General features: G+C 40.4%; 1 protein-coding gene across 1 annotated transcript in view; it reads right to left on the bottom strand.

Annotated features, from left to right (window-relative positions):
- Window positions 1–17,860, bottom strand: part of Cntnap4 (contactin associated protein family member 4) — a 184,470-nt gene that overhangs the window by 12,783 nt on the left and 153,827 nt on the right. The window contains exons 17-20 of the mRNA XM_042700954.1: window positions 12,866–13,105; window positions 10,049–10,273; window positions 8,394–8,527; window positions 7,426–7,513 (exon numbers count right to left, since the gene is read on the bottom strand). Of these exons, the coding sequence (XP_042556888.1) occupies window positions 7,426–7,513; window positions 8,394–8,527; window positions 10,049–10,273; window positions 12,866–13,105 (687 nt within the window). The remainder of the gene's footprint in view (window positions 1–7,425; window positions 7,514–8,393; window positions 8,528–10,048; window positions 10,274–12,865; window positions 13,106–17,860) is intronic.

A 17,860-nucleotide genomic window follows, 5' to 3' on the forward strand; every position in this document is an offset into this window, starting at 1 on the left:
AAAGGGGCCATTTTCCAAGGGATCTCAGTATCTTCAATTCACGGAGATAAAGATGAAGAAAGCTAACCACAAACGCGGCACCATGAATCAAAGAAGCAGCCAGGGAGAAAACCAAGCAATGAATGCTTACCATGCTAGACAATTACACCAAGCCCTCAACAGAAAAAGAATTAGTGAGGAGAGAAAAAAATGAAAGCCAGCAAAGCAGAAAATAAATGCCATGCAGATAAAAAGAAGAGTTTATTATGAAAGGTTATTTCACTGTCAAACCTAACTTCTCGGAGATATAATCCGTAAACCCTAATTAATACAGAAGTTACTTATGGGTCAAGGCAACCTATACTTCCTCTTTTGCTTTCAGGAAAAAAAAAAGTCTCCGCTGAAGTATAATTCGACAAGGTATTTACAAAATCAAAATGTCTTTAAGAAATTGAATTTTATGAGGAGGATCCCTTGGCTTTTGGAAGCAGCTTTTCCTTAAAATCTCCTTGAGATTAAAGATGGCTCCTCCAGCTGTCCTGGGGAGGCTGAGCAAGCACCGCCCTCTTCTCAGACCACATGGTTATTTCATTTCCATCTGCTAAATCTCCAAGGCACAAGTCCCAGTGCCACTCCTGCTCTGTTATCTCAGAAGAAACAAATGATCCCCCTGCCTCATTGCCTTCCAATATACCAAAACTAATGTCCAGAGATTGGAGAAAGCTCTGCCAACATAAAAACCAGCCCACGGACAGACCTCGGGAATTCCTATTACAACAAGTATGGGATCTCAGAGGCAAATGGAAGAGAGACAGCCCATGAGTGGTGGAGAACTAACAACCTGGGGTGTTTGATACTCCCTGGCTTTTCTCACCCCTGGCTATGGACAGCACCAATTCCGATTGTCAGTGTTCATCGGCCATTGCATAGTTGACATCAGAAGTAATACTGATCATGAACTTGAACTTTTCTGTGGGTGTGCCAGTCCTAGAGCTTGAACTCAGAGCCTGGACTCTGGATCACCAGTCAAAGCTGGTGATCTACCACTTAAGCTACAGCTCTACTTCCAGCTTGTTTTTGTAGACATAAGAGTCTCACACACTTTTCTACCTGGGCTGACTCTGAACTGTAATCCTTATATCTCAGCCTCTTGAATTGCTAGGATTACAGGCGTGAGCTACCAGCACCTGACTTTCATTTGGTTTTTAACGATGATACTTTAGAAATTCTTACAATGGGTTAAATTATATTGGGGCATGAGCACATTTTCCTATTGGAAGGATCCACGAAACTTTTAGATAATATAATTATCTTAATTGAGATTTGTTTTTCATGAAATATAGTTGCAACCCAATAAAAGGCTTAATAAACTAGCAACACAATCTATACCCAAATACCTCCTTTGATTAATGGTGTCTTAGGGAAATCTCTTTTTATATAATCTTCCTCATAAATGTTTTATTTAATGGGACTCATGGATGAATCATTCACTTTGACACTGGAACTTAGGCAGGTTGTAAACAACTTATTTAATAAAGAAATGATCTCAGGCTGCCTGCCTCTTTATGAGAAATGGGAAAATAAAAGCGATTGCTTTCCTTCCATCCTCCAATACTCAATTCTACAGATGAGTTTGGACTTTGACAACAATATTTCACTCCTATCACCATTGACATACATAGCAGAGACGAAGCAAGAGGAGATCATTTGTAGTTCACATTATTAAATGGTGCTAAGAATACACAGAACCAGGGAGCTAGTAGCTCATGCCTGTCATCTTAACTACTCCAAAGACTGAGATCTGAAAATCATGGCTTAATGTCAGCTAGGACAGAAAAATCCCTGAGTCTCTTTACCTCTAATCCTGTAAAAACTCAGACATGGAGGTGTGAGTCAAATGGTAGAGTACCAGACTTGAACAAGGAAGGAAAGCAAGAGACAAGACCCTGAGTCCAAGCCTTACTATTAGTGAACACACACACACACACACACACACACACACACACACACACATTTCAACACTGGCAGAATCTAAATGTGGCTGTTCTTATGCTGAGATCTAGGATTATCTGTCAGAACCATCCAGTACCTTCTGGCTGTGGCCATGCCCTCTCCACAATTATATCTTCCTCTCTTCTTCCCATCCTTGCCCATTGTTTAATCAACTTACTAATCTATTAGCAGAAACGCCTCATCATGGCTTTACTTTTTTAATGTGTTCCTAGTGTAGCTTCGTGTTAAACATCGTAACAATTAAGGGCATAGATAACCCCTAGCTCTATTTTAGTAATGATTTTGGCTTTGCCATTGCCTTAATCAGGCTGTCTAGGTTTGTCACCTGAAAATACACTTTTTCTGAGATGACTTTTGCTTTTATCACAGGCATTTTTTGAGGTGTCAGCAGAGTTCTGCATCTCATCACGCTTGACTGCCGAGTGAAATCGAGGTGTGGGATACCATTGTCAGGGACATATGCTTGGCCAACCCACAGAGATCACACGCTCATGATTATGTGTGCTTTGACAAAAATGCCCATTTCCACCTTGTCACTTGCTCTATAATTAAAATGAGATAGCCAGGCATGGTGCTGCACACCTGTAAGCCCAGCTACCCAGGAGGTAGAAGTAGAAGGATCCCAGTCCAAGGACAGCCCAGGCAAAGTTAGCAGGTAAACTATATCCACAAAACAAACTAAAAACATAAGGATTAGGAATTCAAGTGATAGAGGGCAAGTTCAAGACCTCAAGTTCAAACACCAATGCCCACACTAAAGAAGGAAGTAAAATCAAATGAGGTAGTGCATTTCTTTGAGCATCATGAATGTCATAATACTTCTGATCTATGCTTAGGTCTCATGATTAGAAAAACAATTCTAAGAATCTAACTGATAACAAGTTCATACTACACAAATAGTTCTCTGGAGTCAACCAAGGCCTTTGTGAGGATGAAGCCATGTGATGTCTTGATGTTTTAATTACTAAAACAAATTTCCCAAGCAATGGGGTTGATGAGTTATTTTTCTTATTGTGACATGCATTTCTTATTCTGGCATTTCATTTTACAGCTTGCTTTTAAGTTCACTAACCCATGAAACTTTGAAATTAGTAGAGGAAAACATAGAGAAAGCACTTGAAGATACAAACCTAGGTAGGGACTTCCTGAATTGAACTCCAATAGCTCAGGAAATCAAAGCAAGAACTGACAATCAGGACTGTATCAGATGAAAGGAAAGAATTATCAGAGCCAAGAGTCAATCTACAGAATGAGAGAAGAGTTTGATAACTGTTCATTTCACACAGGATTAACATTCAAACTATACAAAGAACTCAAAAATATTGAACATCAAGCTGGGCACTGGTGACTCACATCTCTAATCCTAGCTACACAGGAGGCTGAGATTTGAGGATATCAGTCCAAAGCCAGACTGGGTAAGAAAGTCCATGAGACTCTTATCTCCAATTAACCACTAGAAAACTGGAAGCGGTGCTGTGGCTCAAAATAGTAGAGCACTAGCCTTGAGCTCAAAAGCTCTGGGACAGTGGCCAAGCCCTGAATTCAAGCTCCATGACTAACAAAAATAAATAAATAAACATCAAAATATCAAATAATCCAAATGCGTGACTGTTTTCAAGAGAAGTTCAAATGGCTAACAACCACAAGAAGAAATATTCAACATGCCTTAATTATGAAGGAAATGTATATCCAAGCAACACTGAAATTCCACGTATCCCTAATCAACAGCACAGCATTAACCAAGAAAATAAACAATATTAAATGCTGGTGAGGATGTGGAGAAAAAGGGGCCCTCACACCAGTTGGTAGGGGTGTAAACTAGTGCAGACAGACATTATGGAAGTCAATATGGAGTTTCCGAAAGAAACTAAAGACAGGGCTACCATATTGTTTTGCTCTCCCCCTCCTGGCATATGTCCGTCTACAGCTCAGATGCCTGTAAACCCATGTTTATTGTAGCTCCATTCACAAATCACCCTTGGTGCCCAGCATCAGACAAATGGATAAAGAAAACATGATATATATTCACTACAGAATATTATTCAGCCACAAAGAAGAATGAAATTACATGTCATTTGCAGGAAAAATGGATTGAATTGGATATCATCGTGTTACACAAAATGACAAGCCAGACGCAGGAAGACAAATAATGACCATTTTCTCTCCTATGCGGCATCGAGATCTAAAGGAATAAGAACCATAAACATAAAAGGGTTATTATTTCCCAGAGGAAGAGAAGCAGCTGAAGGTACCAGGGGAAAAGAGAGGGTGAGGGGGAAAGGATGTGACGGAAGTGCATCGTATCCATTTATGAAAAGGTCATAATGGCACCCATTTTTTTTTAATTACAAGAAAGATTTTTTCCAAAGGGTGGGGGGAAGTGTGGTAAGAAAGACTAATAGAAGAGGTGACTATGATCACAACATATTACATGCATGTATGAGAACATCCTAATGGAACCGCTCACTTTATTCAATTAATAGGCACTAATTAAAAAAAAAAGAGCTGATTTCAAAATGGATCTTCATATCTATTTCCTTCCCAGGAGCTGGGATGACACCCTTACATCAGGCCTTCTGAAGCAGAATTGATCTGGAGAAATACAGGACTCTGAATTTGACATCAAAGCTCACCAAAGGCTTGGCTCAGAATTCTACACATTTCTGTCCCTCTATCCTTCCCCTGTAGACACAGTTGTATTAATCAGCCTTAACAAGCTCCCTCCCCATTGTCTCTTACATAAATGCTCATTTCATTTTTAAAAATGTCTGTGTCTAATCTTGTCCTACTAGCAGTCTCTTCAAATAGCTTGGTTAAAGTCATTGATAAACCAAAACTGAGCAATGCTCTTTGGAAAATTATTAGCCTTATTCTTTTTTCCCTTTGGTGTTGGTCCTGGAGTTTGAACTAAGGGCCTGGGTGCTATGCCTGAGCTTTGTGCTCAAAGGCTAGTACTCTGTCACTTGAGCCACAGTCTCTGGCTTCTTGGTGGTTAATTGGAAATAAGACTCTCAGGGACTTTGCTGCCCAGGCTAACTTCAAATGGTGATTCTCAGATCTCAGCTTCCTGAGTAGCTAGGATTACAGGTGTGAACCACTGGCACCCAGCATTTGCTCATCTTTAACCACCTGGTTGGTCTATTTCATCATAAATTATTATAGTAAGATGCAATAATCTGGTCTCTACCAGTCCATAACAAATTCATAGGACACACAATATTTGACCATAAGTCATTCATCTCCTTTGAATTACAAATGACAAAGCCTCTATCAAGACCCACACCTCAGGCACAAGTTAAATAAATGATCACTCAAACTTTGGGAAGGATAAATTGATTCAGATTATAAAATTCATAGCTCAGCTTGGACTTTCATCTTATTTTTCAACATGAATGATATGCATTTGAATAATATGCAGCTTGAATAAAAACATTAACATCTTTAATTCCACACTAATCTCTCATACTCACTTGCAAAAAAAGGAAAACATATATTAAATATCATTCTCCTATTTAGTTAATATTATCCTCCTCATGGGATACAAATTAATCCCCTCATTATTGTTAAATACATTTAACATACTTCCACTCACCAAGAGAAAATATTATGAGCATCAGCACTAGCATTAAATTTGAAGATAAAAGTAGGACTTCAGATGGGCACTAGTGGCTCACTCCTGTAATCCTAGCTACTCAAGAAGCTGAGATCTGAGAATCACAGTTCAAAGCCAGACCAACCAGGAAAATCTGTGTTTTTTGTGTTTTTTGTTTTGCCGGTCCTGGGGTTTAAACTCAGGACCCGGGCATCATCCATGAGCTCCTTTGTGCTTAAGCCTAGTGCTTTACACTTGAGCCACAGAACCTCTTCCAGCTTTTTCTGAGTAGTTCATTGGATATAAGAGTCTCATAGACTTTTCTGCCCAGGTTAGCTTTGAACTATGATCCTCGGATCTCAGCCTCCTGAGTAGCTAGGGTCACAAGCATGAGTCACAAGCATCTGGCTATTTTCTAAGTTTAACCAAAGGTCTAGCCATGCTTTCTATTCATTTTCAATTCAGTCTCAACACAAGAATTCGTGGGCACACATTGTCTGATCTGCTAATTGCTCATCAGAGGCCACAGTCTAAATCAACCTTAAAGCTACAAAATTAAACAGAATCACCATTTCATGTCAGATGTGTTCATCTCTGCATGGATCCTTCGAGCAAACCGTACAAATGTCTGTATTAAATACTTGGATTTGTGTAATTGCCACTGCAAGGCTCACTAGGAATTCTTTCACTTAAGTTTCCAAAAAAGTAGGATTGAGCATGCACACATACACACACACACACACACACACATCACATCACATCGTATCACATCCTCTGTTGTAAAATAGAAGGGCATTGGAATTCAGGGTATCTCTGCTGTTTGGAGCATAAGAGCACATAATTTTGGTGCTCATCCTACTACTTATAAGCCTATAAATATTTATAAACCGAGCTATTAACCTTCTAGAGGGCCAATATTTTGATCATTCACCCATGGGTTTAATCAAACATCCTGAAGATCCTGAGACTCTATACAGAGAACATCAGGAATGATTAATTGAGGTACAAATAACTGGAAAGGTCAAAAAGCAAAGGATTCCGTTTAGGATCATGGGCAAAATACTCCAAGTTAGTGTCAAATATCGGAGGAGGAATGATAAACTCTAAGACCCTCCCCCCCTCCACTGCCAAATAACTTGAAATATCAATACTCACACTAATTTATTCATAGCTAAAAAGGAAACCTTTTTGAAGATGGACCTCCCTGTCTTCAATTAAAGTATTTGTTGGCAAGCATTTTGTAAAAAAAAAAAAAATGCATAAACAATTTGATGTTCTATCGGCAACATGGTTCTCCTTTAAGTGCTATTTTTTAAGTGCTGTTATCAGAAACACATCATGAAAATACATAAGAATCAAAGTGTGATTATAATGGAGATTGTGTTGCTGCAGGAGTGGCTAGTAACTAGGACAGTATAAAGAAGGAACCACGGGCTCAGCCATAGACTAAAGCATAGTCCTTAGCGAGAAGAAGAGCAATTACTCTGATCGTCTGTGTCCTGTAGGCCTCGTCCTCATTCTAGCTTTAGATGAAAATTGATTGCTGCATACCTTGTTTCCACTATCACGGGGTACCTCTGAAGTGCAGGGGCAACCTCACGCTTCATCATGCTGATTGACACATGACAGAGCCCGGAGCGACCCTACTATGGAAGGAGAAAGCTTGCCTATCCCACAGGAAGTTCTTGTTCAGTGACATATGCCTCTGTCTTGATCACTGCTTGTGCGAGAATTGAAATAAAGCAAGAAATGGCCTTTTGCAGAGTGCACTGTGTGAGAGAGTCTTCTGATTCATATTCATATATCATGCACGGGGGAGACAAGTTGTTTCTGGTACATACCTAAAATCCTGCCCAGTACTAGAGATTTCACTGCACTGAATTCTGTGCCTGACGACAGACGGACTCCTCTTCTTGTACTCTCGTCAATCTATGTAGTTTTCACGACCATCCATGGGGTTTGTTGTTTCATCAACAAAATGGCAGAAAGAAAAGAAAGACAGAAAAAAATGATAAAAAAAAAAAAAATAAGCAACTGTTAACAGCCCTAAAGCTTTAAGGAAAAGAGTGTTTAAAGACATGGTTTTTTAAGCCACTATTTTCTAGCCCATGCTCAGATACTGATTTCCTTCACCTTTTATCCCCTGATGTTATTCCTCTCCACTATAGAAGAAATCCACAACTGATAAAGCCAACAAGAAATTATGTGTTCTTTTTCACTTCAGCACGTTTACCTAGCAGGGTTTGTTTTTTTTTTTTTTTTTTTTACTGGAATCATGCTGCTAAGAAATTTTCTTGTATGTAGAGCTGGAGCATTAGTACTTTTCTTCAAAGCTACCACAGGGAGAAAGAAGTCCATTTTGCTGTGACTCACATTCTTCTCCAAAATTTATCCTGTTAATGCAGTCATTATTCTGTCCTAGGATTACAGCAGTGTTCATACCCATCAAAGGTCATTGTGATCCCTTGGAGTGAAGACGGTCCTAACTGTGGTTCATGATAAATGAGACATCATTTCTCTCTTAAGCGGAAGAAAACCAAGGCGAGAACTTCCATATTTTAAGACTTGGATATTGGTAATATATTACATAGGTCTGCTTCAAAACAACAACAACAACAAAACCTGACCACATTTGATAGTCTTGGTTTTTTTTTTATTTTTAGTGTTGTTTGTGTTGTTTTCTGCTTTTGTAATCCCTGGAAGACTACTAAAAGGTGATTTTGCTATTCTATTTGTGATTCAATTTCTGCTCTAGATACTCCATGCTGGGTAGGCAGAGTATGGCTCCTGTTAAGGTTTCCTGCATTACCTCTACAAAAAGCATGTCTTCTTCCCTGTTGAGCTTTATATGGTGAAGTTGTCCATCGGCCATGTTTTTCAAGTCAAAGTTAACAATATCAGGTTCTTGATATTTATTTAGCTTATACCTTATCTGCAAACTTCCTAAAGTAAGAAAAGGAGACATTTTTAGTAAAAAGAAAAAGAATCACATTTTAAAACCTACCTACAGAACTTCAGAATCCTTTTATTGTTGTTCGTTATTCATTTGCTGAAAAAGATTCACAATCATTCCATTGGATGCCCTCTCTAAACGTAACTCCTAAAAAACTATCCTCTTCTAAGTGAAATGATGTTTTCAAAATCAAGATGTCACTTTCTGGCCCTTTCATGACAACCTTATATCCACAACTGATAAAGCCAACAAGAAATTATGTGTTCTTTTTCACTTCAGCACGTTTACCTAGCATCTCTTTCATGACAACCTTATATTTCACCCCTAAAAGTTTAAGACTATGCATATTCAACTTTCTTCACTGACCTCTGACTTTAAAAAAAAAAAGAGTATTTCTGCAATGCCAGACTATGCTCTTTATTAACTCATATTTTTAATGCTAACTCATATTTTTTAAATACTTAGCTCACACTCTAGAAATACAGTTGAGTAATAAGATTATTATAAAGAAATGTTGTTTAACTAAAGATAAGCAATATTTTCAGGCGACCATAGGCAAACATCGGAACCAAATTTGGATGAAAATAACAGCTTAAAGCCAAGTTTTCCATTAGAATCAACATTCCTCACCTGTCTGCAGAGCTGTTAATTGGAGTGCCTTCGAATTTAGCAAGAAGACAAGCTTCAAGCTCAGGCATAGAGTTAGAGTAAAAGCAAATAGGCCGACTGAATGATAATATTTTTAATTGTAGTAACCATTGCCCTTGAGCCATATTGGATTTAGTTGCGTTGACATGTTTGTGTATTTGTATGTTTGTTCATCTTTCCCACCCAGAGAATTTATTACTAAAATTTTCACCTTTCATACAGATATAGGATACAGTAGACATCAGTGGCCTGTGATTTGTGTTTCTGTGGCCAAGTCAATACCGCGCATGCATGGACCAAGATTTTCCAGAACTGTTTCCTACTGCTCTGTTAGGAGACTGTTACTGGAGCCCGTGTGTCCTCTTATGGATACTTTCTTATGTATAATGCTGTTCCATCAATACTCCCTTAATAAGACTTACTTTGAAATGCAAGGAAATATTTACATACAATGAAACGTTGTACTCCAAAATGAACCACAAAATCCATCCCGGTATTCACCGGAACTAGTGAAGAACTTGGATGAAACACAAGCAACTCATTTAGAGAAAGGAACTCCCTAGTTGCGTTGCCAGGCAAAATTATTCACATAAATATCTCAAGGCATCTTAATGACTGAAAGGCATCTTTTGTAGATCAAATGTACAGGATCATAGTGAAGAAGCAAAATGAACATAATGAAGAAGCAAAAAACCTAAGCACATTCTTTTCTCCCTGGTTATTGGAGTTTTGAAAAGCAAGAGTGATGCATATTGTCACTGCCCTAATAGTCTAATTAATTTGCGTCTCTCCCTTTCTCCCTCTCTCTCTCTCTCTCTCTCTCTCTCTCTCTCTCTCCTTCTCTCTCTCTCTCTCTCACTCACCATTTCTGGCAATGATAATCGAAAGGTATTCTTTGTAAAAGGAGCTCATATACAGCAGCAAGCTTGGGGAGCGTGTTGTGCGGAAGCTAACTTCGATCATTTCCCTGCTCAGCTTCATATCGCCATGAAAGGACGCGGCATGAGAACTGGAGTTTTTACTCAAGGAATAATTTTCTTGAAAATTGTAAATCACCGATGAGCCAGTTCCAAAATAGGCAGAAATCTCTGAAATGACAGGCACATTTTACATTAAAAAAAAAGTCAAAAACCTTTCAGAACAAGGAAGATTTATTAAGGTGCACTTATTGATATGTTACTATTTTAAAACAGCAAGCTCCACCGATAGAATAGGCCCTAATTAACATAACACACTCAATTAATAGGGCTTTCACAACAGCTCTTAAAATGGCTGTAGGTTAGGATGACATGTAATTAATTCCTTCATGTAACATCCTAGTTGCAAGCTTGGCATTGTCATCTGAGTTCATATAAGAGCCAAACATCTAGTATTATACCACCTTAAACATCAAATTTCTTATTTAAATATTAATTCCCCATCTATTTATTTGTAGGTAGTATATACTAATTCTCCTCTAATCAGAAGAAAGAAGTATGAAGGACACTTTTGATTTCCAGGAGCAATAGGAAGGAATTTCATCATGTGTGTGCATGCATGAGCATGCGTGCGTGCGTGTGCGTGCGTGTGCGTGTGTGTGTGTGTGTGTGTGTGCATGTGCACATGTGCACATACACATGCCAGCACTAGAGCTAGAAATCAGGGCCTGGGCGCTGTCCCCTAGCTTTTTCATTGAAGGCTGGGGCTCTACCACTGAGCTACCTACCACCTGGCTTCTACCACTTCTAGCTTTTTCATGGTTAATTGAAGTTAGTCTCATAGACTTTCCCGCTTTAGCAGGCTTTGAACCAAGGTCATCAGCTCTCAATATCCTAAGTAAGTCGGCCCCTTTTTTCTGTGATGCTTTCTTAGATTTATTATGCATTACAAAAAAGAACTCTGTGTCTAGCATTAGTGGGAGAGAGAGGAAAAGATATTTTCTTGTCAGGAATTAACCAAAGGATTCACCGCCTGTTATATATCATTTAACCAAAGTCTCGTATTTTACCTCTGTGGGATGTATATCTAAAATTTAAACACCGAATAAGCCACATATATATGCATGCAAAGAAAGAGAATAGTAGGATGAATAAATTTGCTTTGAATTCCTGAACTCATTCCTCTCCATTTCTATAGAGCTCTGTTGTTTGAACATAACATATATAACTGATAATACGGTCTAGATCACAGAGGAATATTTTGATTCCTTTTAGTTTTTCAGGAACTTTTTAACTGATTGCTTTTATTACCCGTGACACCTTGCATCAAAAGCATGCAAGCAAAAAGACATCCAAGCTTTGCGCTTACGAGATTGAACTAGAAACTATATCCGGCAAAGAAAGACATATGCTTAGAGAGAAGGAAGTCTTAAGTCCACCTTAAACAAAAATGTCTCCACACTAGACCCAGCAGGGTGTGCTTACTAAATCAAGTTGGATTTGAAATGATAGCTTATTCTTGCTAACAGCAGATGCCTTGAAAAGCACATTTATGCCAAGTTTTCATTAACTACTCCCAATGCTGTCTTAGCACATCAGGCAGGAGTTTCTTTGACTTGGAGCCAATCTCTGCTAGCCTCCTTCGGGGAAAAGTTCAGGAGCCCAGAGATAGTCAAACAAAAGTAAATGAATTTAAATTAATTGGCTGTCAGCTTTCTATGAGAAAGTATGAACATATAATAAATGTTTGTATACTCAGAGAAGTCTGTCCAGAACACTTACTATGACACTCTGTTCTTTGTTTCTGCCAGGATGTGAGTAAAATAAGAATGAAAAATAGTCTGCTATTCTATTTCCTCAGCAGATATCCATATCAGATCATAAAATATCTGAGGGTCCCAATACTGGTTACACATCAATACTCTGTGTGTGTGTGTATGTCTCCTAGGGCTTGAACTTGGGGCCCAGGCATTGTCCCTGAACCTTTTTTGTTAAAGACTAGTGCTCTACCACTTGAGCCACAACTCAGCTACAGCTTTTTGGTGACAAGTGTCTCACAGTCTTTACTATCCACACTGACTTCAAATTTTGATCCTCAGACCTCAGCCACCTGAGCAGCTAGGATTTTCAGGGGTAAGCCACCAGCGGCTGGCCACATCTGGCTTTTTTTTTGAGGGGGGGTATTAATCAGAGATAAGAGTCTAACAGACTTTCCTGTCTGGGTTGGCTTTGAACCTTTATCCTCATACCTCAGCAGCTTTCCCAGGTAGCTAGGATTACAACCATGAGCCACTGGTGCCTGGCACACATCACTATTTAAAGAGCAATAATTATTGGGCATAATCCAAAACAAGCAAAAACCAAAATACAACTTCCTACATTTCCTTGCATTGATGGACATCTTCATCAAAAATAACAACACAGAAGAGCTTTGAAAACACAGAACTGTCTCACAGGGCTGAATGCTGTGCCCCAACTCTTACCAGATGACGGACATTAGCTAGAAAAGAAAGCAGATACCTGAAGGTAACTATCTATAGATTTGTTTTTTTCCTGCAAGAGATACTTACTGTTTTTTCTTCAAGGACTGAGTCAACTATATTTGAGTTAGGCAGAATCGAAGGGAAGACATCCGGTTGGCATTCACTAGATATGATGCAAAGAAATTCACCAATAGCAACGTCTTTGTTCCCATATCTACACAGAGAAGCCCTGCGGGGTGTGTCGAGGGTCATGAGTGTCAGTCTGTCTCGTCTCACCTACCGTTGGAGCAGAATGGCCCCGTGTACGCCGAGGCCGAGCAGTCACAGAAGAACCCACTGGGCTTTTCTCTGCACTTCCCTCCGTGGCGACACAGCTTTCCGTAGCTGCCACAGTGTCCAGGACATCCAGGCTGCACCCCAGGTGTCACCTTGGCTCTTTCTTCCAAATCCAAGGTCATCCCGTTCAACTGCAGGGACCGGATGCAGCCCAGGAATCCTCTCTGTCTGGTGGCTGTCCCACCTAGAAAGGAAATACTGCAAATGCAAGCATGTTCCCAGGTGCCTTAATCAGAGGCCCGACAAGAGAGAGCCAACCCTGAGCTGACAGAGAAGAGGAAGAATGAAAGCAACAGTGGTAATCTGTGATTGTAGCAAGTATTGAACTTAAAGGCTTCACCTACCAGGCAGGCTACTGTACCAGCCCAATACATACCCCGCCCTTGATGCTTTTATTATTGCTCAAATAGGATATTGTTTTGCGACCAGCCTCCACAGTCCTCCTCTGTTTGCTTCTACCATGGCAAGAATGACAGGCATATGCCACTTCACCAAGCTTTTCCTTGGTTGAAATGATCTCCACGCTGGCCTGGAACTGTAATTCTCCTACAGGTGTGAGCCACTGTACTCAAATCAAAACACTTTTTCTGTTGGGGTGAGGGTACTAAAGTTTAAACTCAGGGCCTTTGCTTCCTTGGATTGCTTGCTCAGCAGGTACTCTACCACCTGAACCAGGACTCCAGATCTACTTTTTGCAGGCCAATTGGAGACTGAGTCTCACAGACTTTTCTGCCTGAGTTCTCATGGAACCACAGTCCTCCAGATCTCAGACTCCTGCTCAGCTAGGATGATAGGTGTGGAGTCACCGGCATTTTCAGATGTAGAAACATAATTTTATTTTTATAAAGTTGCATTTATTTTTTTAATCTAAAAAACAGATTTCTTAAGCTTTTACTTGTAGACTTCTTTTTTTTGGTCAGTCTCTTTATTTCAAAGAACAAAATAAAACCCACACCATTAACTTGCATTCAAAACAGCAATGCATAATGTGACTGATTTTTGTTTGCAATTTTAAATACACCTCTCTGGATTGGCAAATGCAAATGTATCTGGAAAACCTGATCCCAGATCTGTTTGTTTTAACTTCATGAGAGTTATTAAAGAATCCTTGAGCGTTTCCAACTTGACTAGGCCTTGTTCTGGTCTTCCGTTTAGAAGGAACATCAGCATGAGGGCAAGAATCCTATCCGGGACTTTTCTCTGATGTGTTTTCCGGCAGTTGGTATAGCATTCACTGTGTATACTTGGGTAGACTGCCAACGGCAGCTGGGGAAGGTAAACACTAAAGCAGCAGTAGAGTCACACCTGCTGACCACGTGACCACCACTTGACCACCTGACAGAAGTCCTCAAACTTCAAGGATTATGTGCATGCGTGGAGGGTTCCTGATAAATGCAGATCTGGGGGCTGAGCCTGTGATCCAAACACGGGGTTGGGAGTCTAATTCATCTCACTGGTCATCCTCAGCAATATAACCATGTGACCAGCCTATGCAGGGCACAAGATGACTTGCACACCCACTGGTGTGCAAGGATGCCCTAAGGTGATACTTGAAGTCAGAAGACACTGCCCTGAAACATAAGGAATCTGGACACTTGTACTGAGCAGCGACTGGATGGCGGCAGAGTTGTCTTACCAGACGAGTCTCCATCGTTGAACAGCTGGCAGGATCTCTTACCCACTCCATAAAACATCTTCATTCTCATGTTCTCCTCTCCCAATTCATTAAGCTACCTGCAAATCTAGCCTTAATTACTTGAGCTCTCCTCATCCACTGAGATGAAACAGCTTTATGTAGTTCAGACCTTGCTCCAAAAACAAAGTCCTAAAAACTCTAAGTCCATCTTTGTCATCATTTACTGAGTTTGACATTTCACTGCTTTCCTTCACTGGGGTCTCTTGTCATTGGACTACATTAGACAGGACGACCTCATTCACTGGGCACCGACAGCTCATAGAGCAATGCCCAGTGCACAACAGCTATGATATCCATTCGTTCCTTCATCCATCCAACCACCTGGCATCAGCTTAGGATACCCAGGGTGGAAGAGGGGACCCAGAGATGCTGAGGACCAGATACATGGGACATTTCTGAGTAAGTTACTTGACAGGGAATGAAAGACCTTGTCAATGAAATTTTTGAGAATTTAGACTGGGGAGACATTAGCACCCACTTAGAAGTCAGACACAAAGACAGAATGGTCTCTATGCCAATGGTTGACATCAATGGTTTGCTTTACAGAATGCATGCAGCTTCAACGAAGGCTTGGGTTCTGAGCGTGTGGGGTTTGCTTTATACAAACTCACAAGCATGGGGTGGGGGCTGACACTCCCCATTTCTGTTTCTGACTCTTCATGTTTAATTCCTCCTGTATTTACTCCAGTGCCTGCTATTCTCCACACCTCTCTTCTCCCCTTTCTCTCCCAGCTCTTCTGTTTCCCCACGAAGCTGATGGACTCACTGGATTCTCCTCTGCAATATGCCCTCTGCTGATGTAATTCATGGAGACTGGAGCTTGCAGTCTTTAGTAAAGGTCTTTCCCAGCTAAGCCAGTCCATAGCCTCTGCTTACTCTTGACACAGGAAAACACTGCAGAGAGCTGGGTGCTCTTAAGATTAGAAGTATTCCTTGGTGGATTTCATACCACCATCCATTGTGATCTTGAGATACAACGCAGAGTTCCTGGTGACATCAAGTTGCTTCTACAGAATATCCATGTCTCTAATTCAGGGCTCCTCTTAGCTTCCTCCCAGTAGCAAAATAATAATAATAATAGGTAATTTGGGGTCTAATAACTACAGTCAGCCTACTTTTGTCTAGTCTAATTCATCTTCTCTTTGCTTTAAATGATGAGGGGCAGATGAACTCTCTAGAGAAAGAGTGAGAAAATGCAGTCATAGTCAGTATACAAGGTGTGTATGTGAACCTGGAACAAGGTAGCGTGAGGGGGCGCGTCAGGTTGGGAGAGATGGGTGAGGCCGATGGAAGGGGCGACACTGATTCAGATGCATTGTGCTCACAAACTGACATGTTGAATTGAAACCCCTCTGGACAACTACTTAAAGAAAATAAAAACCAGATCGGTACATGGATGGATGGGTAGATAAGAGAGAGAGAAAAAGAGAGAGAGGAAGACTGATGAGGAAATTGGGGTAGACAGAGGCTCAGGAATCGCTGACCATAGGTGCAGTTAAAGAAATATAATAACTACTTCTAGTTAGATATGCAGTCTAATTTTAGAATCCATAGGTAGCCTTCATTCAAAGGTGGTCCCTTTTCTCTCCACTCCCAAGTCGGATTCAAAGGGAAATCTCTTCAATTTTCTCCTGCAAATCAGATCATCTTTGCTTGGCTTGGCATTTAACTATTCCCAGGTTGGCTCAGCAGCTTTATGCTGGGCAGTGTGTGACATTTTAGGGACAACGTAGGATGTGATTTCTTAAAGAGATTACAGTCTAGAAAGATATTGAGACAGAGAAACGAATGGTGTTGATGGCAGAAACAGATACGGGGGAGAAGAATTGAGAGAATGTGGTTATTAAGAGGAAAAAAAGCATGTGTGTGTGTGTGTGTGTGTGTGTGTGTGTATGAGTGAATTATTAAGTTGAAGTAGAGAAAAAACCAACTCCTAACTTTGCAAACCTAATTTCTTCATTCCATACTTCCAAAGAGTTTCTGTTTTCCTGATCCAAAAGTTTTTCAAGGTATCTGTACCTTTATCAGAGGACATAATGTCTAATTAGACATAAATAGACAGATCACACATTCCGGACGATTTCTACTTTGCCACTTGGTTTTAAGTAACTCTTTTTTTCACTTTTCAGATGTAACTCTGAAAAGCGTGGCTCATGTAAATAAGATTGGGCTTGAAAGCTTAATTAAAGATTGCAATGCCTTTCCAGGGTTAGAGTATGTCCAATTAAAATGAGTTGCAGTTTGATTAATTGATTCCGGATGTTTCTGCTGAGCTATTATGTTTGGAACTATCTTCCAATTAATTTTCTATCAATTTACTAGCCATGTTCTATCAGGCATAATGAATTCTGGAACTTCACAGACGCTGTGTATCTTGAGAAGCAAATGTCCAACTTCCCTATGTTACTGGATCTCAATCAAGCCGTCGGCCTGAGTAACGGGATTGAGGTTTTAGCGCCCAAGGAACCAAGCGAGGTGCTGAGCGGACTAAATTAGGCTCTACCTGTTGGTCCAACACTTTCATCGCATTCATTACTCTCAGGAAACTCGTCTAAGTGACAGATGTTATTTTCATGAAATTGGAGCCAGCAGCTCTTTCCTATGCCAATTTTCCACTACTTTTTGTGTCAGGAAGACCTTTGAGATTACACTTTGATTTTTTTTTTTTTTACAGAAAAAGGCAATTTATTCATGTGCTGTGCTGAGATATCATGGAGGATTAATTGGGAATGACTGAGTAATTGGCCCAGGAGTTCTTAAAGAAAGAAAAAAATACATGATGCTCATACCTCTCTTTAAAAATTCAAGGTTATAAAAGCTAGCAGGGCAGGGCCCACAGGCTCTCCTTGACCTTGATGAGAAGGCAGGAGGAAGACAGGTAAAGCGGGCTGACCAACCAGCACAGGGCCAGCCAGCAACGGGGCATGTGGACTGGGCCCAGGTTCAGTGCGAAGAATGAAAGGAAATGGCCTTCTGGATCTAGAGCTCTGGGTTTGAGTCCTGACGATGTGCAGCCATCCTGAGAGGAGAGGATCTTCCAGAAAAGGAGGGTGTGAGACAGTGGGGTAGACTGTCGGACTGGAAGCTCAGCTTTCATTTTACCATGCTCTGTTCTTGTTGAGCACAGTCCTAGATTCACCGCATGGAGGAACACCATTCATGTTGATTCTTGTGGGTGCAGCCCACTACGGCTCTCTGGTTCAACCCTAGTTGGGTCTGTCTTAAAGAAATGAACTGCTTGGG

The sequence above is a fragment of the Dipodomys spectabilis genome, unplaced genomic scaffold, assembly GCF_019054845.1.
Source record: "Dipodomys spectabilis isolate Male_0828 unplaced genomic scaffold, ASM1905484v1 ptg000273l, whole genome shotgun sequence".
Classification (NCBI taxonomy): domain Eukaryota; kingdom Metazoa; phylum Chordata; class Mammalia; order Rodentia; family Heteromyidae; genus Dipodomys; species Dipodomys spectabilis.